The sequence below is a fragment of the Tauraco erythrolophus genome, chromosome Z (assembly GCF_009769465.1).
Source record: "Tauraco erythrolophus isolate bTauEry1 chromosome Z, bTauEry1.pri, whole genome shotgun sequence".
Lineage (NCBI taxonomy): Eukaryota > Metazoa > Chordata > Aves > Musophagiformes > Musophagidae > Tauraco > Tauraco erythrolophus.
Genome location: NC_141496.1, coordinates 61144807 through 61166638, shown reverse-complemented (window position 1 = coordinate 61166638; position 21832 = coordinate 61144807). Strand labels below are relative to the sequence as shown.

The 21832-nt window shown below is 42.8% G+C and overlaps 1 protein-coding gene across 2 annotated transcripts in view; it reads left to right on the top strand.

Moving 5' to 3' along the window:
* The window catches only part of RAD23B (RAD23 nucleotide excision repair protein B), a 50930-nt gene that overhangs the window by 1413 nt on the left and 27685 nt on the right, over nt 1–21832 (top strand). The window contains exons 2-3 of one of the 2 annotated variants that reach the window (XM_086628743.1): nt 8926–8968; nt 19617–19698. In XM_086628743.1, coding sequence (XP_086484869.1) covers nt 8948–8968; nt 19617–19698 — 103 coding nt within the window. In that variant the 5' untranslated portion in view covers nt 8926–8947. The remainder of the gene's footprint in view (nt 1–8925; nt 8969–19616; nt 19699–21832) is intronic. The other variant, XM_086628744.1, reaches the window with a different exon arrangement.

Sequence of the window (21832 nt, the reverse complement as noted above, 5' to 3'; positions counted from 1 at the left end):
GCATAGGTGAGTTTGCAGGGATGGAAGTTGCCGTGTCACTTGCCTGAGCACGGATGGTTGCCTCTGATAGCCAAGTACAGATGTCTTTGTGGCCGCTTTTTGAAAGATTTGGGGAGTTTAGCATCTGAAGGTGTGTCTGCAGCAGCCTTTCAGGTGACAGCTGGGCCCTGAAACTCTGGAACATAGCGTCTGCTTTTATAAAAGTCTGTTGGTTTATCCTCTTCCACTTCCATCTTAAGAAAAATAACAAACAGTTAAAGTCAGACTAAGAGTTCATTTGATGGAACAGTGTGGCAGAAAGAGGTGGCAAATGTCTAGCTGAAGCATATGTTAGAAACCTCCAAGGATTTAAAACATTAGTCTTTACTTGTTAGTGAGAAAAGCTCTCTCATTTTTTTTTTTTTTTTTTTTCCTCTCCTGCTCTTTGTATTCGGTAAGGTCCTGGGAAAAAAATCAAGGAGAGGGCTGAAGGAATGTTGCCAGTCAAAACCCTCACCAGCTTATGAGACAGCAAAATGCATTAGCTGGAAGTTAGGTTATGGGAAGTGAGACTGCACTCTCTGTTTTTAATGTAGTTGTTACACTTCCTCAGTAGCTGGAACAAGAATGCTTCTCCTGAGCATAATAATTCAGGTTTTGATTAGGAATGGGTGGTAAGATAGAGGAAATGTGGATAGGATTTGAGGAGAACTTTTTTGTAAAGTGAGCAGGGTGAAGCCTTGATCTTATTAGCTCTAGAGGTGTGGAAGTGTATATTTAAATTTCCTTGGTCTACTTTTGAGAAAATTACTAAGAAATTCTTGTTGAAAGTGTTGTAAATTGTAGAACTTAATAAAGAGAAGAGTGCTTTTGAGCCTCAGTTTAGAAACCAAATCTGTTAAAATTGGAAAATGCTTTGAAATGTAATTTAAGTGTTTCACAAGTATATGTTTGAAAGTTCTCTGTCTGTTTTTGAAAAAATACTAATTTCATGTAAGTATACTGGTTTATTAGATAAATTTTCTAACATTTTGAAGCAAATGTGTGTGTTTGTGGACTTCAGGAAACATTACTTGTAGTCTTTGAACTATATATATGTCTGTTTGTCTGCTAGAGGTAGGCTTGTTTACTTGGAGCTGTGCCCTGTACTGTGACAAGGCCAAAAACCATCTAGTTGTGATAGGCCCAGGAAACTTGTTGCTCTAAAATTGGATTCCAGTGCTCTAAAATTGGTTTCTGATTCTAGCAGTTTCTCCTCTTATTCTCAATACTGAATTAATCTGAAGAGACTTGATGTTACAGTGCAAGGTAGTCATCTAATAAGAGTTTATGCTTGTAACTGAAAGCTGTCATTAATAGTAAGGAATATTTAAACAGACCTTCCAGTGAGAATTTGAAGGAACACACTGCATAATAACTATTCAGGCTTGTTACAGTTAGTTAACACAAGCAACTATGGTTTTTTTTTTTTTCCTGCTCAATCAGACAGTTGAATTTTAAAGTTTAAAACATGCTTTTAATAATGGGACTTTAGTTTTTGTTTAGTTGTGTTTTGAAGTATTGGTCCAGTATTTTGACAGAATAGAAATTGCACTTGAAGCGTGGAGTATTTTTGTTTGTGAAAGTGCTAGATAAAGACAGTCAAATATTTTTACTAACTAAAGACGTTGGAAAGATTTTAGCCTCAGACCCTATAATTTGACAAGACTTATCAAACGGAGAAATTTTTGCAAACATGGCTGTGTTTGTTAATTTTTTGGGAGAGAAGAGCTCTGGAGTGCATGGGAATCAGTGTTGTACTCGCAGTGCTCAGTAGAGGGACAGATTTACCTGTTGGAAGCATTTTAGTGTTCTGAAAGGGGCAGTTCAGTACTTGAACATTCAGTCTTAACCAGGTTAATTGAAAGCGTGCATTTGTCTACAGGAGCTGCTTGTTGTGTTTGTTGACTGACTGTGAGAGAATAAAGACGTTAAGCGTTGTGTTAGGAGCAAATCATAAGTCCTGTGAGAAACTGATGGAGATCTCTGTAGCCACATTTCTTGTCTGAGGTGACAGTGATGACATTGTAGGCTTCTAAATCTAGCACTTCTGTTGTAGTTATCACTATGTAGACTTGAAATAGGCTTTTAAAAAAATCTCAACAGACATTCTTAACTATCTTTGACAGTGAAACATCAGTTGAAAGTAAGTCTGTCCTGTTTCTTTTTCAGCTTCCCTGTGCTGTTAACCTAAAACCTGATTGCCAAAATGCAGAGAAGTGTCGGTAGTCTTTTGGCTGCAGTCTCTGTGTCACATAATACGGGCTTTCACATTTCACTGTTCCACCACAATGTTTGAACACCCAGGAAATGCCTGCTTGTTTAACGCTGTGTCAACAAGACACTTGTGGAAGTTTGAACTTCTGTATGTTCTGATGCATCCTTAATATGTTTATACTTTATTGTTAAACATGTATATGGGCAGTTTTGGATGCTGATGTTATGCCCCTTTGGGGCAGGAAGCTCCTGCTTTTTAAGTTTAGAAATTTAGACTAGATGCTAACTGAAGCTTTATTATATGTGTGGGGAGCGTGCTCCAGCAAAAAATTAGTCAGGATCCAAAGGGTATGTAATATGGAAAAAGTAAGATTTGGCATATATTTCATTTTTCCAGATAAACCAGATATACTGCAGGGGGAAAAAAGATGCTACTCTCATTTTTCAAAAGACAATGTCATAGCAAAGGATTTGTATTTTCTGATTTGTAGAGGGTGTAAGAAACATTTTGGCTTTGTAACAACAGTGAGATGGTACTTATAAGGGTGGTGTTTTTTAGTATGTACATTGGGGAGGTCTGTGATAAAATGACAAGCTACTTTAATTCTCTTCAGAGTGCAGTGATACATTTCTGAATTAGTGCAGACTATCAGCTGAATAGGTAGAGGGTATGACTTGTGAACCTATATGAAAGCGAATACTATTCATGAACCCACATAATTTTATTAGTTACATCTGTTTTTATCTATTTGGTATATTGAGAGCGATATTAAAGCATCTAATAAAAAAGAGAGATGAGTATTGAAGGTCTGTGTAATTTTAAAGCATACTTTGCATCAGTTCTCATTCTGTCTGAGGCTAGGAAGGATGCATAGAAACAAATAGTGGGTTGTTGTAAAAAGTGTTGATTGTATTTCTTAGAGGTCTCCTGGTAAACTATGGGCTTCTGTTGGGAAAACACTGCCTGATCTAGCGCCATTAGTGAAGAATAAGGGTTAATACAATTCGATACATAAGTGAACGAATTGTAAGTAGTGGTACATTTATCTCATAAGAAAGTGTTTTGGGTTTTGTGTGTGATACAAGAAGATCTAAAAGTAATAGATTTAGCTTTGGTCGTTTTAGTTTTGCCGATTTGTAGTTTATAATATTTGTCAGAAGAATTAACTTCAGACAGTTCTGCAAAAGCCAGAGAATATTGATGGGTGAATTGGTAAAATCTGACTTTGAGCTTGCGACCTGTGAGGAAGTATGCACTTACTCTGATGACCTCCCTCCTACATGTGTCTTCAGTGTATGTTAATCCTGCAGTGTATGTATGTTTTCAGTGTATGTTAATTGCTGATAAAGAGGATTGTTTTCATATTTCCCTGAGAGTTTGTAATCTTAGTGGTTAGAGGAAAAGTGCTCTTATGAACCTGATCAAAATCCAGAAATACCCGTCTAGATTAAAGGTGTTTTTCTGTCTCAAGTCCTGATATCTTTCTGTAATTCTTCCTTGATTTTACAACAGATATCTTTCTCCTCTTCAAGAGGATTGTTACGTTGCTCTTGCATCTCCTAGGATTTTACTAGTGAGTGTATGTACTTGTGGAGTCAAAGGAGGTGTGAATTTGAAGGGCTTGTACCTACTGCTTGCAAGCAGTAAGTTTGATAGATGACTCTGCAAAAATGGTGGTTTCAGAGTTAACCAGAATAAGAGTTTCAGGAAACATTTGTGTGATTTGTTTTTTTTTTTATTATTATTTTTATACTTTCTTTGCAGACAGTAGCATTTTCAAGTTATGTTTTCTGATAATTCCTTTTTGTTTTATTGACTGAGTGTTTTTGCTAGTGCTATTCTTCAGTAGCTAGTCTTTTTCCCTATTTCCTGGCTAGAGTTAGAATTTTCAAGCAAGGGAAGTTGTTCTAATTCTTGTCTGAAGAAGGCTAGGCTTTCACATATTCAGAAATATTTTCCTTAAATTCTAGTGAGTGTTCTAATATGATATCCAAATAACTTCAGGGAAAATGACACATATTCTTTAAAATTTAATAAAGGAAGGTTAATATAGTATAAATTATGAATACAACTAGTTTTATTTGTAATAGAATATGGTTTCACATGGTAGGCATCTTTCAGATGCGTCAATTCTATGACCATAATTTTAAAACTGTTTTATTTGGAATGTTCTTATCCAGTTTAGCTGTCAGCAAGAAAAAAGTTACGTTTGTACTTCTAAAAATTTGTTAAAATCATGTGCTGTATTTCTGAACAGTCCCAACTTTCTTGGACCACCATTCCCAAGGTGGTGAGTAAACTGAAAAGTTAAATATATGGGTTGTACATGCCTATGGATAGCTCTGTACGTAATTGTGTCTTATATTTAAAGTCAGTCGTGGTTTAGCCCAGCTGTCAGCTCAGCTACCATGAGGTCGCTCACGTACCTCTCTCCCTCAGTGAGGTGGAGAGGAGAAAAATGTAACAGAAGGCCTGAGGGTTGAGATAAGCACAGGGAGGGATCACCCACCGACCATGGCCCCGGGCAAAACAGACTCAGTTTGGGGACAAATCAATTTAATTAATTAATGGCTCATTCAGAGAGCATAAAAAAAAAATGAACCAGATCTCAAAACACCTTCCCCCGGTCTTCTTCTCGGCTCCACCTCCTCCCCTTGCTACACAGGGGGACAGGGAGTAGGGGTGTAGGGGTTGCAGGTCAGTTGATCACGCATTGTTTCTGCCGCTCCTTTCTTAAAGGAGGAAGAATGACTCCCTACACACTTTTCCCTGCTCCAGTGGAACCCCTCCTCACTGGACAGTCCACAGACTTCTACAACATGAGTCCCTCCTGCAGGATGCAATCCTTACCCATCAGATTGCTCCAGCACGGGCTTTTCACACAGAGTCACAGCTTCTTCTCCATGGGCTTTGGATGCCTCTCCGTCTCCTTGTCAGCCTCCAGCAGCTCATGGAGACCATTCTCTATTACTTCTTTCAGGCACAGGCATCTCTGCTCCAGCGTGGGGTTCTCCAGGAGCTGTGGGTGGATCTCTGCTCCACCATTAATCTCCAGGAGTGGCAGGGGGGCCACCTGCCATCTCTCCACGGGCTACAGGGCAATCTCAGCTCATGCACACTTCTTCGCGTTTCATCTTCACTGTCCTCGGTGTGTGCATAGCCGTTTCTCTCAGATCTCAGTCCTCTTGACGAACCTCAGCAGTCCCGGCAAAATGAACTCCTCCCAGCAGATACCCCAGGAGTGGGCCGCTGTGGAGCTCTCCAAGCTGTGTCACTGCAGCCATCTCCAGTTGGGTAGAGGCAGCCCAGCGCAGGCAGCTGCCCGCCTGGGAGACCGGTTCCAGCCCCTGCCTCCCCCCACTCTTCAGTGTAGGTCCAGCCCTGGTTCGGGCTCCTTTGTCCCTGTCATAAATAGGGCATTCGCTGAGGTGCTGATCGGCTCGGCCCGGGGCTGAGGGGGTGGGGAGGGTCTGACCTGTCCAAGGGATATTGGAGCCAGGGAAGCTTTTTACAGCTACTTACAAGGGCCATTTCTGCAGCCCCTCCCATAAATCCAGCACAAAGTCTGTTTTGCAGGTATGATTGGTAAGCAAAAGTAATCTGTCCTTGATATGGATAACAACAGGCTGGAAGGTGTTCCCTTTGGAACTTACGAGGAGCAGAGAGTCCATGTTAATTATAATTAGAGAATAATATGAGCAGATGACCATGCTACGGTCTACAGTCTCATTGCTGCCCGTGGTCGTACAAGGGCATGTTTACTGGCAAACCTCTTGAAAATATTTTCATTGCATTTCTGAAACATAGCAAAATACTTTCCTGCAGGGAGATTTATAGGACCATGTATACTTAGAGGACTGAAGGATATGGCTGCCAATGTCTTTTCCCGCCAAGGTTTGTATCTTTGGTCACTGTTCCAGACAGGATACTTGGATGGAGCGGACTCACTGAAACAGGTCACTTTTTATTTTACAGGATATGGTGAAGTGCTGCATGTCTTATCTAGGCTCTGTAAGGGCCAGACAGGGCAGCTCAGTGGCTCTCCTCTGCATGCTGACCTGCAGGGAGCATCAAATGAACATGAAAAGAGGAGGAAAGGGCTTGTGACTGCTATAAGCTGTTGGAGTGCGGTATAAAGGCTGACTGACTCTAGTTATGCCTATCTCTATTATTCCCTTTGGTTTTGTATTAGCGGTACATTAAGGTCAGGGAAAGGAACAGAACTGAAGCTGAAATCCTTATCCCAGTCCCCCCAACTTGAATGTCTGAATTTCACACCTTGTATTTCTAACTACTTTTTTATTTGGTTATCTAAATGAAGGCCGTTAATGCATATCTAAATAAAACTTGTTTTACTCTTCCAATTGGTTTACCAGTATACAGTATTGAGAAAGCCTTTAAGTGTCTTTTTATAATTACTTAAAGTGTCTTGTCAATTTTGTTTGTACTCAAGCAACTATATTGCTTTTACACTCGGCAAAATTGGTTTGTGGAGAATAACCTTGTTGTAAAAATTGTCTGCTTAAAGGTACTTGGGGGTTGTTTGTGCTAATCAACATGACCATGCAAGTTACTTAGAGAGTGTAAACCTCTGTCCTTAAAACAAGCCCTTGCATATTCATAGTGAGCAGTCAGAGCTGTTGATAGCCCCATCTTTCTAATTTTTTTTAAAGGTACAGGTAGCTGAGCTTTTTTGTTTCCTGTTGCTTAAAGCTCTGCTTTATGTTGAAATCTGTGTGTTCATGTGTTAGTTCAAAGCTGAATGCATGCAGCTCTTTGAGACACTGTTTAGCATCAGAAAACTAGACCTTGTGTCTCCTCTTTTAAACAAGGCTTATTAAATCAATTTTGAAATGCAGATAAAAGTGCGTAGAGGCCAACTTTGAGATCAGAAATTCATTTTGTTGATCTCTGGGCAATGTGTAACAGCAACTACTGGACTGATGAACTTCATCTGGGTGTAGATGAGCTCAATTCTGGAGAGGAAATTAGAAATGTGGAGATAATTGCTCAGAAAGTAAAAGTCAGAGCTAAATTTCGATTTGCACCTTGCCAATTCCAGAGTATTTATATTCCAAACCATGCTGCTGCTTTCTTTGTATATAAACTTCAGCATAGTAAATGCAAATAGTAAATACAGAAGTTTGTGAATGCTTTATACAGTCTGTAAGGCGGTTTTAAAATACTGGAATAATTTTAAATGCCTTGTTTAGTTGAGTATAAATGTTTTTTCCCGTCACTCACTAACCTCATAAACCTGACTGGATTCACGAGAGGACTCTTCTCCTGTGGTTCTTCTTAATTACTTTGTCTATTATGCCTTTGGGACCCAAAGTAGAGCAGTAATCTGTTCGTGCAACTGCTGAGGTGGTCTCCTGACTAAATAGGGGTGTCCTGTTTAGGTAGACAATGTAAGAGATTACTGTAAATGTAGGCTTGTTCCAGCAAAATCTGCTTTTATTATTTGTTGAAGGAAGGAGCTAGAACCGAATGTGTTATCAGTAAAGCTACTATAAAGCATTTACTAGGAGCTAAGTAGTTTCTTACCCTCTTGACGTTTCAATAGTAGGCACACAATATATGCCATTAACCCGTTGCCGATCATGGAGTTCGATTAAGGGCAGTAAAACCTGTTGCACTGGTCAGTTTGTTGCTTCATTAGCTGTTTTTTTTTTTGTCTGATACAACTGCATCATCCTCACCTGACTTTGAGCATTGTCTATATGGCAGTATAATGTGTGGTAAATATGTTTTCAAGGGCAGCGGGAAGGAAAACTCGGGAATATTAAGCCTAAATTCCGAACAGAAGTGTTTATCCTGGCATGTTCTCCCTCAGAGACGAAGAGGAGAGCAAACCCCTTTGGGTTGAAAGCTTTCGTCCTTGTCTAAACGATGACTTTTCCCAAAGTCTGGGAGAAACCTGTTAGTCTATTACAGGAAAGATGGAGATGGGTAAAGAATTGTAAGGAGGATTTAAAAAAAAAACTCTGCACAGAGTTTCTTCTCAAAAAGAGAAGCAGTTCAGCTGTAGATAGGTTGGTAGAAAAGGTCTTTCGGAGTTAGTCTTGGGATCCATCTCTTCATACTGCTTTTATTAATTTGGTAAGACTTTGATGATTGTAAGTAGAAATCAGTAGAACCATGATGGAATTGAAGAACACCAAGTTTAATGTTTGCATTTGGCTGCCCGATTGGAGGTCAGTCTTTTCAAAATTGCTGTCAAGTGAGCAGCTTAGATTAATGAGTTGTATTCACTAAAGGGTGAAGCCCTGAAGCTCACAGATCCTGAAGCTTCCAATAAGAGTAGTGATGTCACTCATCTGTGTGTGTGCTGGCCACCTGTTCCCAAGGGGAATGAATTCTGCTAGAGCAGATAGATGAAAGAGGTGCTAGGAGGCTGTGGAAGACTGACTCCCACGTGAAAAGAAACTAAAGGGTGCTGGCTGACTTAGCTCACAGGCTTAGAGAAAGATTTGGTAATGCTGCATAAATATTTTACAGTGGTAAGCACCGTGGGAGGTGGGAAGGTTATTCGTGCTTGAATTACGACATCAGCTTAAGAACAAATGAGTATTAATAGTCTATGAATTAATTTGGACTGGAAATTAGGAAGAGACTTCTAACTTCAGAATAAACTTTGTAGAAGTCTTGTAGTAGAAGAAGGAGCAAATGACCTCACTTGTCTTTAGGTGAAGATGCATCAGGTTCCTGATGAAGATTGTTGTGTGGGAGGTGAGTATGTGGCTTTATGTCAGAGGGGTCCTTTTCAGTTTTATATTCAGTTTCTCTATAGATCTCAAGAAATTCAGAAATTTGTCTTGCCTGTATTGTACGGCCTGTGTAATTATAAATTTAAATTAATCGAGGTATACTGTTTGCTTTTTCATTAGGAATTATGAAATGTATCTTTTGAATCAGCCATTGTTTTTTTTTTTTTTGTCTCTTCTGTTTTAGCATAGTGTGTAAGGTAGGAGAAAAGAAAATTGGTGTGTGAGAGGGAAGGGAGGGAGTTTTGCTCAATGTACTGAGCTATGGGAACTACTTGCCTAGATGGAACTCAGCATGCCCTGCTTGCTTAGCTGGCAAAATAACCTTAGGGAACAACTGGGCAACTTAGCACTAGCAATTTCATGTAACTCATTTTTAGGATGTCCAGCTGGGATGCAGTTAGGGACTGGAATTTCTGTGGAAGACCTCAGTTTTTCAGTTAAGAGTCAATCAGCTCTGACTCTTAATTAAACTGATTGCATGGCATCTATTCTTGAGGACACTGTACAGTGTCTGAATAGTAAAGGAGGGCTTTGCATCTAAATTCGTAGGGGGCAGAAGAAAATCTTTTTGTCTTGTAAGTTGGCCACTATAGTGTGTAAGCATGCTGTTTGTGAATCTTTAGGGTAGATGTTTGCAGATTAATTGATGCTCTTCTTAAAGGTGTTGTCATGAAGTATGGGTTCCCTTTATTCTACTGCAAAATTTATTAGGGCCAAAGAAAAATGGCATTCTCTGAGGACTGAGTGTCATGGTTTGATGTGGGGGGGGAGGTTCTGGTGGCAGAAGCTGCCCATCAGAACCGGACTCCCATCCCCCTCAGGGCTGGAGCCAATTGGTGCCTCTGCGAATTGCCCTATTTACGTTTGGACAAAGGAACCGGAAAGGTGTGCCTTTGCCCAGGAGCGAGGAGAAGGGAGTGGGGTGCTGCCCCGGCTCCCGGCTGGGCTGGCACCACCCGCTGAGGATGGCTGCGGCAGAGCCGCTTGGGGAACTCGGGGAGAGCCCCGATCCCGGGACACCCATCGGACCGAGTTCACCCAAAGAGGACTGAGATCTGAGAGAAACGGCCACACAGACACCAGGTCAGTGAAGATGGAACAGGACAATGTGTGCTGCAGCTGAGTTCCTCTTGCAACCAGTGGTGAGATGGCGAGTGCTCCCCCTCGCAGCTAAAGGCGGTCCTCGGGGGAGCAGAGACCCACTCGCGGCCCGTGGAAAACCCACGTCGAAGAAGAGATGCCAGAGCCTGAGTACGGTACACATCTAAAGTCCGTGAGACAACCCCCGCCGATGGGGAGGTGTTTTGTTTAAAGGAGATGCCTGAGCCTGAGACTATTGTGAATTATGGGCACAGGTTGAGACGTATTTACGCATTTAAAGTCTGTATGGAGACGCATTTAAGGTCTATATGATGACCCATACCGGAGCGAGTGGCAACAGCTCCCTAAGAATCCAAGACTGTGGTAAAGCCCGCACCTGGAGCAATCCGATGGGGTAAGAATTGCATCCTGCAGGTAGGACTCACACTGGAGAAGTTTGTGGATTTTCCTCATGAGTAGGGGATCCACTGGAGCAAGGGACAATGGTGTAAGGGCTCCTTCTACTTTAAGAGAAGCGGCAGTAACAACATGGAACGAACTGACCTGCACTCCCCCATTCCCTGCCCCCTGCGCTGCTAGAGCCAGGAAGAAAAGGCAAAGGGGGATGAGTGGTGTTGTTTTTAAGATCTGGCTTTGTTTTCTTGTTATCCTCTCAAGTAACCATTTTTGTTTGCTTTTGTTTTTTTTTTTTTTAGGTAGCTGTTAATAAACTGTTTTGCTTTAAGGAAACTCAGTCTCCTTTGCCCGGGACTGTGGTTGGTGGGTGCTCCTCTGTTCTTGTCTCAACCCTCAGTCCTTTTATTATATTTTTCTCCTCTCCATTTTACTGGAGTGAGAGACCGACTGTGTGGAGTTTAGTTGCCAGATCGGCCTAAACCACAACACTGAGATATACTTGAACTCTGTTCAGATGGAATAAAGCTAGTTAGTCTGAAGGCTTGTTTATGGGTCTGTACTTTCGAGAAAAATATGTCATAATGTTGTGGATGCAGAGTTTGTCTGTATATCTTAAACTTGCTTTGTAAGTTTCACAGATCAGTGTGCTGAGTGTCCCAAAATTAATTTTCACATAATAACCCTGAACTGATGGTGATGCTGAAGTCTAGATTATCAGCGACCTAATTTGCTAGAGGCAGAGTTTGGGATGTTGCTCTTTTCAGCAGCTCACTGTACCGCTAGCTGGAAGATGTAGCTGCCTTTTCTGAAGAGCAGTGAGAGGGCTTCTCTTTTTATCCCCACTCCCCCCATGAAAAAGCAGCATTTTTTAGAGGTACTCATAGGTGCTCTTTTCTGTGTCTTCTTGTTAGTGGGTGCTAAATCTTCAGTCTTGAAGTTAGAACTACACGAGGAAATTTTATGCCACTAGCATGTTACTGTTAAATTGGATGTATCTGATGTTATCTATTCCTTTTTTTTTTTTATTCTGAGAATTGGTATTGTATCCTCTGCAAATGAAGTGTTTCTGGCCTCTTAGGCTAGGCAGTGACCAAAGCCAAAGAACAGACAGGCACTGTTTATTAATACTTACTTTAGCCTGAGTGTTTCTTGAACTTCTGCCTCTATCAGGAGAATGCTGATGTCTGCAACTGACTACATTCTCTTGCAGATTTCAGCTGCGGTAGTTAAGAGTTGGCTTAAGTAGAAGTTCTTTTCATTTGCTCCTTTTAATAGCAATGATCACGTCAGTGAATTTATTTGAGATATGATAGATTCCCTTATGTAAATTACTATACTGTATAAAACAGTTAAACAATGTTCTGAAATGCACTTTCTAGAAGTTACTTGATTCTTTTGTATATTTTCAGTTATGTAGGAACAACTTGAACTACATTACAGGGTTTTTAATTAATAATTTGGAGCTCACGATGTGTTAAGTTACTGTCAATTACCATAACACAGTAGGTGTCTCTGAATGGCAAAAGTTCACAGTAGAACAAATGTCCATTTAAAGCAGGGGCCTGTGTTAATGATCTTTGCGTTTATAAAAGGCAGTGTGTCTCATGGATATAATTTGCAAAATCCTGTAAATTAGCTGAGCTGTGGTAAGCTTAAATTTGTTTCAGATTTTTGTAAACTGTCAACTGGATAAATGTGTCTGAGAACTAAGTAATTTGTATTCACGTTTACAGTGTGATCTGTTCTTAAACTGATTGAGGTATGTGGCAAGTACAGAGAATAAAGACCAATACTGAAGACTGTAATGGCCTTCTCCAGCATTTCCAGTTTTTTCAGGCTCCTTTAAGAAGCTAGTCATCGCCACTGTATTGGCAGGCTCTAGCCAAAGATTACCTCTGTTCTTCGGGGAGCAAGTGTGTAATTTGTTCCTACCTTCAGTACTACTGTGGTTCATTACACCTGGCTGTGGCCGACCTGTGGGGATGCCTCAGACCAAGCTTGCACCGCTGCAGTCACCGTGCTCCAAGCAAAGGCAGCTCATGCTGCCAGCTCAGCACTCTGCTCTGCCAGACTGCTCGCAGCCCTGCTCCTATCAGAAAGTAAAGGGGAAGAAGAGATGACTGCTTTCACGTACATTCGTGGTGATCTTCACATTAATAAGAACTACTTAACCGAGGCAATAAATACCCAGCTGCTTCAAGTGGATCCAATTACTGCATAGTAATTTATGTATGTGTTTAGTCTGTCCTGACCTAAACTAGAACATTAATAAAAATGTCAGGAGTGGGATCCAAAGGGTGGTTTTGAACAGTGGAAAAAGGGATTATACAGCTGAAGTGCAGTCTCTTGAATGTCCACGAGGCCGAGGCTGCCTGTGCCTGCCAAGTTATTTTTTCTGGGTATAATCTTGTTGAACTTGAGGGCTTGTGCTCAGAGTAGGAGCCTAGCAGGCAATGCATGCATTTCTCCTACTGGAGCTTGTGTGTTAATAGTGTATATAGAATAACAGTAACTCATAGGTAAATTAACATTAACTCCTACTTTATATAGGCCAGCAGAAGCTGCATGTAGTAGAAGCTGAATTCAGCCACACTAAGGGAAACTAAACCTTGCAATGTTGTAATGGGACTTACTTTTGCATCTCGGACACTGACTTTTTGAGGAACAGATATTTTAAGGATCCACGAGGACATTGAGTATTTAGCATTGCTACTGTGGAAATGAGGGATGATGTCCCTTTGACAGACATCTCAACTGCCTGACCTCTTAGAAGGAGTGCTAGTAGTAGAAGCACTGGTATCACTTTGATTAGTGCTGGCTGCAACTGAGATGAGCACTGATTACAATACTGGACCAACAGAGATTTTCTTTTTCTTGTATGTGGTCATGTCAAAGAAGTGGAAACTCAGAGGGTGTTTGCATGAATTCATTCACCCTTCGAGAACTGTGTCTGACTTGTTTGAAAACCCAGTGGGGATCAGAGATTAACTGTATACTATTGAGGTTTGAATAGGAGGTAATACGACCCTCCAGTGTGGCAGTACCAGATGTGCTAGAACTACAGTATAAACTTGAAACCAAGGGGAGCTGATCCGGAGCTGGCCCCATCCACAGCATAACGGCAAATCTTCGCGTGCAGAGGGATTTTCTGAGGCAGGGAAATGCTAGGGATGTGGAGAGACCCTTCCAGCAGCTGGCAGCTCTTGCAGGACACACTAATGAGGCCCGGGCATTGCCAAAGCAACCGTAGCTGCCCCTAAACCTACAAAAAGCAGCCTGGGCAGCACGAGCAACCTGGAGCACTGCAAACAGAGCGAGCAAACAGGGCAAGCAAACAGGGCATGGCACGGCAGTTTGCATGGAAAGGCGTGCAGGAATGGTGTTGTCACTCTACAGCTCAAGATGTGAGATCAGTTGATGGTCATCACCCTTAAGGAAGGATCATAACTATGGTATCTATCCAACAGAAAGCCATGTCCTCTGCACTTGGCAGAATGGATGTGGCAACCCAGACAGAGCTCCCAGGAAAACATGCAACCATCCAGGTCTCAGGCTGAAGGGAGTTCCAGAGCCGTTCACTGGTAACTAATGGCAGTAGTGAGAGCAGCTGTGTGAGGTGTGACCAGGTGCATGATCTGCTCAGCATGGTGTCAGAGCTGTGAGAGGAATTAGAAAGGTTAAGGACCATCAGGGAGTCTGATAAAGAGACAGGCTGATGGAAGCGTGCTCTCTTCCTGAGACAGAAACAGGAACAGCCACCAGAAAAAAAAAACAAGATCAAGGAGATCCTGTATCCTCCCCCTGTGAGGCTTAAGGGAAAGGAGTGAATGGAGGCAAGTCCATGCTTGGGGTGGCAGGCGAACCCCCTCCTTACCCACCTCGCCTTCCCAGGCACCTCTGTACAACAGGTATGAGGCTCTGGATGTGGGTGATGGTACATCTATACCAGAAGTGTCACCAAGGTCAGAAGGGCCTACCTCCCCTTTATCACGACCACCTCCATGAGGAGGAAAAGGCAGGTTACAGTTGTAGGCGACTCCCTTCTGAGGGGAACTGAGGGTCCAATATGCTGGACAAACTGTCCTCTTAGGGCTGTTTGCTGCCTCCCTGGGGCCCTGGTTAAGGACATCACTAGGAAACTTCCTAGCCCAGTATGGCCCTTGGACTGTTACCCATCACTACTCTTCCATGTGCGTGGACATGTAGTCCAAGGGGGAGCAGAGTCACTCCCACTTCAAGAGAAGATCGAGTTCATGACCACCTGAGGAACCTGATCACATGTACTTCTATGGGATCTGATGAGATGGATCCCAGAGTCTGGAGGGAATTGACTGATATAGTTGCTAAGCCTCTCTCCAAGCCACTCCCTACATCCACCTGAGGAACCTGAACATATGTACTTCTACGGGATCTGATGAGATGGATTCCAGAGTCCGGAGGGAATTGGCTGATGTAGTTGCCAAGCCACTCTCCATGATACTTGAAAAGTCATGGCAGTCAGGTGAAGTCTCCAGTGACTGGAAAAAGGGAAACATTGCACCCATTTTTGAAAAGGGTAGAAAGGAGGTCCCTGGGAACTACTGACCTGTCAGCCTCACCGTCTGTACCTAGGAAGATCATCGAACAGATCCTCCTAGAAGTTATGCTGAGGCACATGGAGGACAGGAAGGTGATTTGAGACTACTAGCATGGCTTCACCAAGTCTTGCCTGACCAACTTAGTGGCCTTCTGTGCAAGATTCTGCACCTGGTTTGAGTCAACCCCTGTTTACCAATACAGCCTGGAGGATGAAGAGATTGAGAACAGCCCTGCAGAGAAGGACTTGAGATTACTGGTGGATGAAAAGCTGGACATCAGGCAACAATGTGTGCTTGCAGCCCAGAAAGCCAATTGTATCCTGGGCTGCATAAGAAGTGTGGCCAGCACATTGAGGGATGCCATTCTGCCCCTCTGCTCTGCTCTGGAGAGACCCCACCTGGAATACTGCATCCAGCTTTGTCCCCAGCAGAAAAGACATGGGACCCATTGGAGCAGGTCCAGAGGAGGGCTACAAAAATCATCAGGGGGATGGAATGCCTTTCCTATGAGAAAAGGCATAAAAAAGGGTTGGGGTTGTTTAGTTTGGAGAAGAGAAGGCTCTGGAGATACCTTGTAGCAGCCTTTCAGTATACTTAAATGGGGCTTATAGGAAAGATGGGGACAGACTTGGCAATAGGATAAGGGGTAAAGTTTTATACTAAAAGGTGATAGATTCAGACTAGATAGAAGGAAGAAATTTTTTGGAATGAGGGAGGTGAAGCACTGGAACAGGTTGCCCAGGGAGGTGGTAGATGTCCCATCCCTGGAAACATTCAAGGTCAGGTTGGATGGGGCTGATAGCAACCTGGTCTAGTTGAAGATTGAAGGAGGGTTGGACTAGATGACCTTTAAAGGTCCTTCCAACCTAAAATGTTCTATGATTCTACGAATATTGCTTTTTGTTCAGCCATCGTCATAGCTAGCACACTTTTTCTCAATTCCCCTGGCCCCAAAGTGTGAACTGCAGTTTGCCTATGTCTGGAGAGGAGTGTCACCTGCCAAAGGGATGAAAGCATAGCCCTGTCTTTTGTTGCAGACTTATACAGAAGGTTTTGGAAGAGGACAGTGCCCTAGGTCACTTGCGATATGTCAATGATATTGTAGTACAGGGAAGCACTACATGCAAAGTGGACAGCAAAGGCAAATGGATCGTTGGAATTTTACTGTTAGTAATTTACTACAGTAGATTTCTCAACTCGTTTGCCTGGATCCAGTTATTGTGTAGTAATTAACATATGTGTTTAATGTGTCCTGACCTAAACTACTATGTGTATCTGTTGGGACATTTTTATTTGATAGGACAGATTTTGGTTTTATTCCTTGTAGGAAAAAGACTGTCATGTGGAATAAAACTCAAACACTAAAACATGAGGAAAGTAAAGTAGATATTTGAAACCAGAAGCTTGATTTAGTGCAGAGGACATGAAACAAGCCTTATATATTCTTCTTCAAAATAGATTATATCCGCTGATGGCTTTACAATATTTGTTACAAATCGTGATAAATATAGTGACTGTGAATGAAAGGACAAGCTTTGAGACATCGTCTTTGAGTGATCGTTACAAGTTCATAAGTATATGAATAAGTAAGCAGTGTGTTAAAAAGTAGGCATTGGAAAACATAACAGGCTTTTTAACGTGATTCAGGGGGTTAATTTGCCATGGTGGGTGCAGGACGCTTAACTGGAGTTGCCCGAAGTATCTACTACTTTAAAGTTCAGGAAAAACAGCTTAATGGCTTGTCCATGGCCTAAGGAGGCTCTTCAGTTGTAAAGTGAGTGACTGTCAGCCTTAAATAATAGTTGAGGAGGAATTCACAAATTAATTTTTAGTTTTCAGGGAAATACTCTTTTAAAATAAATGTAAATCCGGGGATAGAACAGACTTTTGTAAAGGAAGTGCATGAGAAGGATGGTGCTATCAGCAAATTGTTGTTAAAATGAATGATGTTTTGACCCTGCCTGAAGACTTATGGATGGCAGTGAGTTGCTGTTAGTTTTGCTGTGGAAAAGCAACTGGCTGACTGGAGACCGATTCTAAAGCTTTTCGCAGGTGCTAGGATCCCATATATAATGATGATACCAAGTGCATCCTTCCTTCATCTGCTGAGGAAAACAAAAACTTTGCTTACTATTACGGTATAGTCCAGTAGAAGGAAGTCATATGTTGTGTTCTGTATCCTTGTGTGGCCGGTGATTTAATCACCTACATCAGGTGTAAGCTTAGGGAAGAGGTTTGGTTCTCACAGGCTTCCTTTGCTGGGTCATGAAGCCTGGTAAAAGAAACCCTCCTTTTTATGTGTACTGCTGAAAAGATGCAGCTTCATTGTGACTGTTAAAGTTTAGTTTTTCCCTTTTGGACCAAACATCCAAACTGAAAGACCAGTAAAGAGATTGATAAACATGAAAATGAAATCTGAGAGGAAGAGGAAGAAGAAACGAGGGGCTCAATAAAGGAAAAAGGGAAAAGTAACACAAAGGTCTAAGACATCATTAACAGAAGAATAAAGTGAAGCCAGGAAGCGTGACCCAGCACATGAAGTGGGTGACAGATTTTGAGTATGCTGAGAACCACAAAGCTCAACTTCTCGGTAATTATTCACTATTTAGCATCTGAAAATACTGTTTCAGCGTGTTTACTACTCAAGCAACCCTAATAGTGAGCTACAGCTTTCAAAATCAACAAAAAATGGTAATACTAGCTAGCTACCTGTGGCACAAGTAGTTGCCAGTCCAACTAAATCAAGATAAACACATTATCGTGTGCTTAGCTGGTTAAATAGCTAGGTATATGCATCTCAATTGCAGTGTTTCTCGAAAAAAAGCTTATGAATATTTAGGAAAAGAAGTTTAAAAGATCAAGTTTGTAACAGATTGATTGTCTTTGTTTTATGTGTCTTGAGAGTGTCTGTCAGTACACAAGAAGAACAAACATTTGTATAAAGGCAATTTATCTCAAAACTGGATTTAAAATGTATCAGTACAGAAATGCTTCTACAGGAACATCTTTCATCTTCTCAGGATAGCATTATGCAGCCTTTCTGGAGAATACAGGCATTCTGATACATGACAACTAACAAAGTGTCATTTGAGCTGTTGTATGTGGTGCTCTGAAAGTGTGGACTGTATGTCGGTGGTCTGCATAAGCAAGTAAATAAGGCAAAATGATTTCATGTGTAGGCTTAAAATTGCTATGCAAAGCTCCAGAAATTATGGGCGAGAGGAGAACGACCATGAAATGGTGAAGTTCAAGATCCTTAGGGCGGTGAGGAGGGCCCACAGCAAGCTCACTACCCTGGCCTTCAGGAGAGCAGACTTTGGCCTCTTCAGGGATCTGCTTGGTAGGGTGCAATGGGATGAATCCCTCGAGGGAGGAGGGCCCAAGAAAGCTGGTTATTATTCAAAGATCACCTCCTCCAAGCTCAGGAGTGCTGCATCCCAACAAAGAGGAAGTCAAGCAGAAATGCCAGGAGGCCTTCATGGATGAACAAGGATCTCCTGGACAAACTCAAACTCAAACCAGAAGCTTACAGAGGGTGGAAGCAAGGGCAGGTGTCCTGGGAGGAATACAGGGAAATTGTCTGAGCAACCAGGGATAGGGTTAGGAAAGCTAAAGCCCTGAGAGAATTAAATCTGGCCAGGGACATCAAGGTCAACAAGAAAAGCTTTTGTCGGTATGTCAGTGATAAAAGGAAGACTAGGGAAAATGTGGTCCCTCTCCAGAAGGGAACAGGAGACCTGGTTACCTAGGATATGGAGAAAGTGTAGATACTCGATGACTCGTTTACCTCACCAGCCAAGGAAGAAATTTTTTACAATGAGGGTGGTGACACAGTAGACCAGGTTGCCCAGAGGAGTTGTGGATGCCATGTCCCTGGAAGTGTTCAAGGCCAAGTTGGATGAGGCTTTGAGTAACCTGATGTAGAGGAAGGTGTCCCTTCCTGTGGCAGGGGAGTTGGAATTAGATGATCTTTGAAGTCACTTCCAGTCCAAACCACTCTATGATTCTAAAGAGTTGAAAACTACTTACGTAAAATGAGAACTGGACAATTTGCACAAGTTTTTGCATATCAAGGCTTCAAGTCATTCCAGTGAGTTAAATTGAATGTCATGGCAACCTTACCAAAAAAACCCAGGCATTCCCTGAAGAGTCATTGTGATGGAGGAAGCTGTCAGCTGTATGTAGGATGCGTACCCCCTGCATTCAGAGAAAGAACAGGGAAGGGGAAGGAGTCAGTAGAGAAAAGCTTTTTTCCCCAAATTTCTCGATGTTCCACTGTGTTGTAAACTCGTACTTAAAGACTTGTCATGGAGAAATTACTTACCTAATTTGATTAAGCATAAGAGATTATTTGGGAAGGGAACACATTGCTCTGCGAGTGGTTACGACGTCATCTTTGGAAGATTCATGTACTTGACATAATCAAGATATAACCAGAAACTACTTTTCAGTTTTTAGAACTTATAACAAAGTATGCTTAATTAGGTTTTTATTCTGAAACTTTTTTTTTTAATCAAGATTGTTTCTCTGCTTTAGGTGAAAGCACTGAAAGAGAAGATTGAATCAGAAAGGGGGAAAGACGCTTTTCCAGTAGCTGGCCAAAAACTAATTTATGCAGGTAACGGATATTCTGAAGATAGTGTATCTGAACCTACTGTATTTTTTATGTTCTTTGATGTGAATGTTAAGTTTTCTAAAGATTATAAGTACTGAAATGCAAACAGGTTAAAAAAAAAAAGAACAAACACAAAAAGAAACCAACAACAAACCTTGTTGTCAAAGAGAACTCTTAATTTTGAATCAGAATTTTTCAGGTTTTAATACATGTGTGGCTGTTGTTATCATCGCTCTCATAGCATGAAACGCTAACAGCTTTAGTCCTGGGTGGAGTATGCTAGGTGAAGTAGAAATAGCTTTTGCTATGAGAAATCACAATTTAAGCAGAACACGGTCATGGGTTTGATGTAAAGGGGTTCTGGTGGCAGGAGAGGGGATTTGCTCCCTGTGACTTCCCTGGTTTCGGAACTGGATCAGACTCGGTTCTGGCCACCAGATCGGACTCCCATCCCCCTCGGGGTTGAGCCAATCAGCACCTCTGCGAATCTCTATTTAAGTTGGGACAAAGGAGCTGGAAAAGGTGCTTTGCCCAGGAGCAAGGAGAGAAGGGAGGAGGGCACTGCCCCAGCTCCCGGCCATGAGGCTGCCCACACCGGGCCGGCGCCACCCACTGAGGATTCATAGATTCATAGATTTCTAGGTTGGAAAAGACCTTAGAGATCATTGAGTCCAACCATCCCTAATCCCCATTAAACCATATCCTCAAGTAGATCATCCACCCTATTCTTAAACACATCCAGGGATGGGGACTCAACCACCTCCCTGGGCAGCCTATTCCAGTGGCTGACAACCCTTTCAGAGAAGAAATACTTCCTAACATCCAACCTGAATCTCCCCTGACTAAGCTTATACCCATTTCCTCTTGTTCTATCACCCAACACTAATGTAAAGAGCCCTTCCCCTACCTCCCCACCATCTTTTCTCAAGTATTTGTAGGCCGTAATCAGGTCTCCCCTCAGCCTCCTCTTCTCCAGGCTAAACAGTCCCAACTCCCTCAGCCGCTCCTCATAAGTTTTATTTTCCAACCCCTTGACCAGTTTAGTCGCCCTTCTTTGGACTCGCTCCAGGAGCTCAATATCTCTCTTAAAGCGAGGGGCCCAAATCTGGACACAATATTCCAGGTGCGGCCTCACCAGTGCCGAGTACAGGGGCAGGATCATTTCCCTATTCCTGCTGGTTACACTATTCTTGATACACGCCAGTATCCCATTGGCCTTTTTGGCCACCTGGGCACACTGCTGGCTCATGTCAAGCCGGTAGTCAACCAACACCCCCAGGTCCTTCTCCGCCAGGCAGCTCTCCAGCCACTCTTCCCCGAGCCTATAGCGATGCTTGGGGTTTTTATACCCCAAGTGAAGGACTCTGCACTTGGCCTTATTAAAGCTCATGCCATTGGCCTCAGCCCAACGATCCAGTCTGTTCAAATCCCTCTGAAGGGCCTCCCTACCCTCGAGCAGATCGACACAGCCTCCCAGCTTGATGTCGTCCGCAAATTTACTGAGGGTACATTTACTGAGGATGGCAGCGGTGGAGCCGCTGGGGGAGCTTGGGGAGCACCCTGCTCCCAGGATGCCCACTGGGCCGAGTTCATCCAGAGAGGACTAAGATCTGAGAGAAATGGCCCGACACCAGGTCAGTGAAGATGGAACGGGAGGAGGTGTGCCGGAGCTGAGTTTCCCCTGCAACCGGTGGCAAGATGGCAGGTGGCCCCCGTGCAGCCAGGACAAACTCGGTGGAGCAGAGACCTGCTCTCAGCCCGTGGAGAAGCCCATGTCGGAGAAGAGGTGCCTGAGCCTGAGGACGGTCATGGAGGATGGGACGTACAACAAGGTAAAGATGCATCTAGAGTCAGTGCCCACGCCGGAGCGAGTGGCAACAGCTCCCTAAGAATCTGAGACTGTGGTAAAGCCTGCACTGGAGCGATCCGATGAGGAAGGATTGCATCCTGCTGGTAGGACTCATGCTGGAGAAGTTTGTGGATTTTCCTTGTGAGTAGGGGATCCACTGGAGCAAGGGAAAAAGAGTCTAAGGACTCTTCCTCCTTTAAGAAAGGAGCGGCAGTAACAACATGGGGTGATCTGACCTGCACTCCCCCATTCCCTGTCCCCCTGCGCCGGTGGGGGATGATGTGAAGC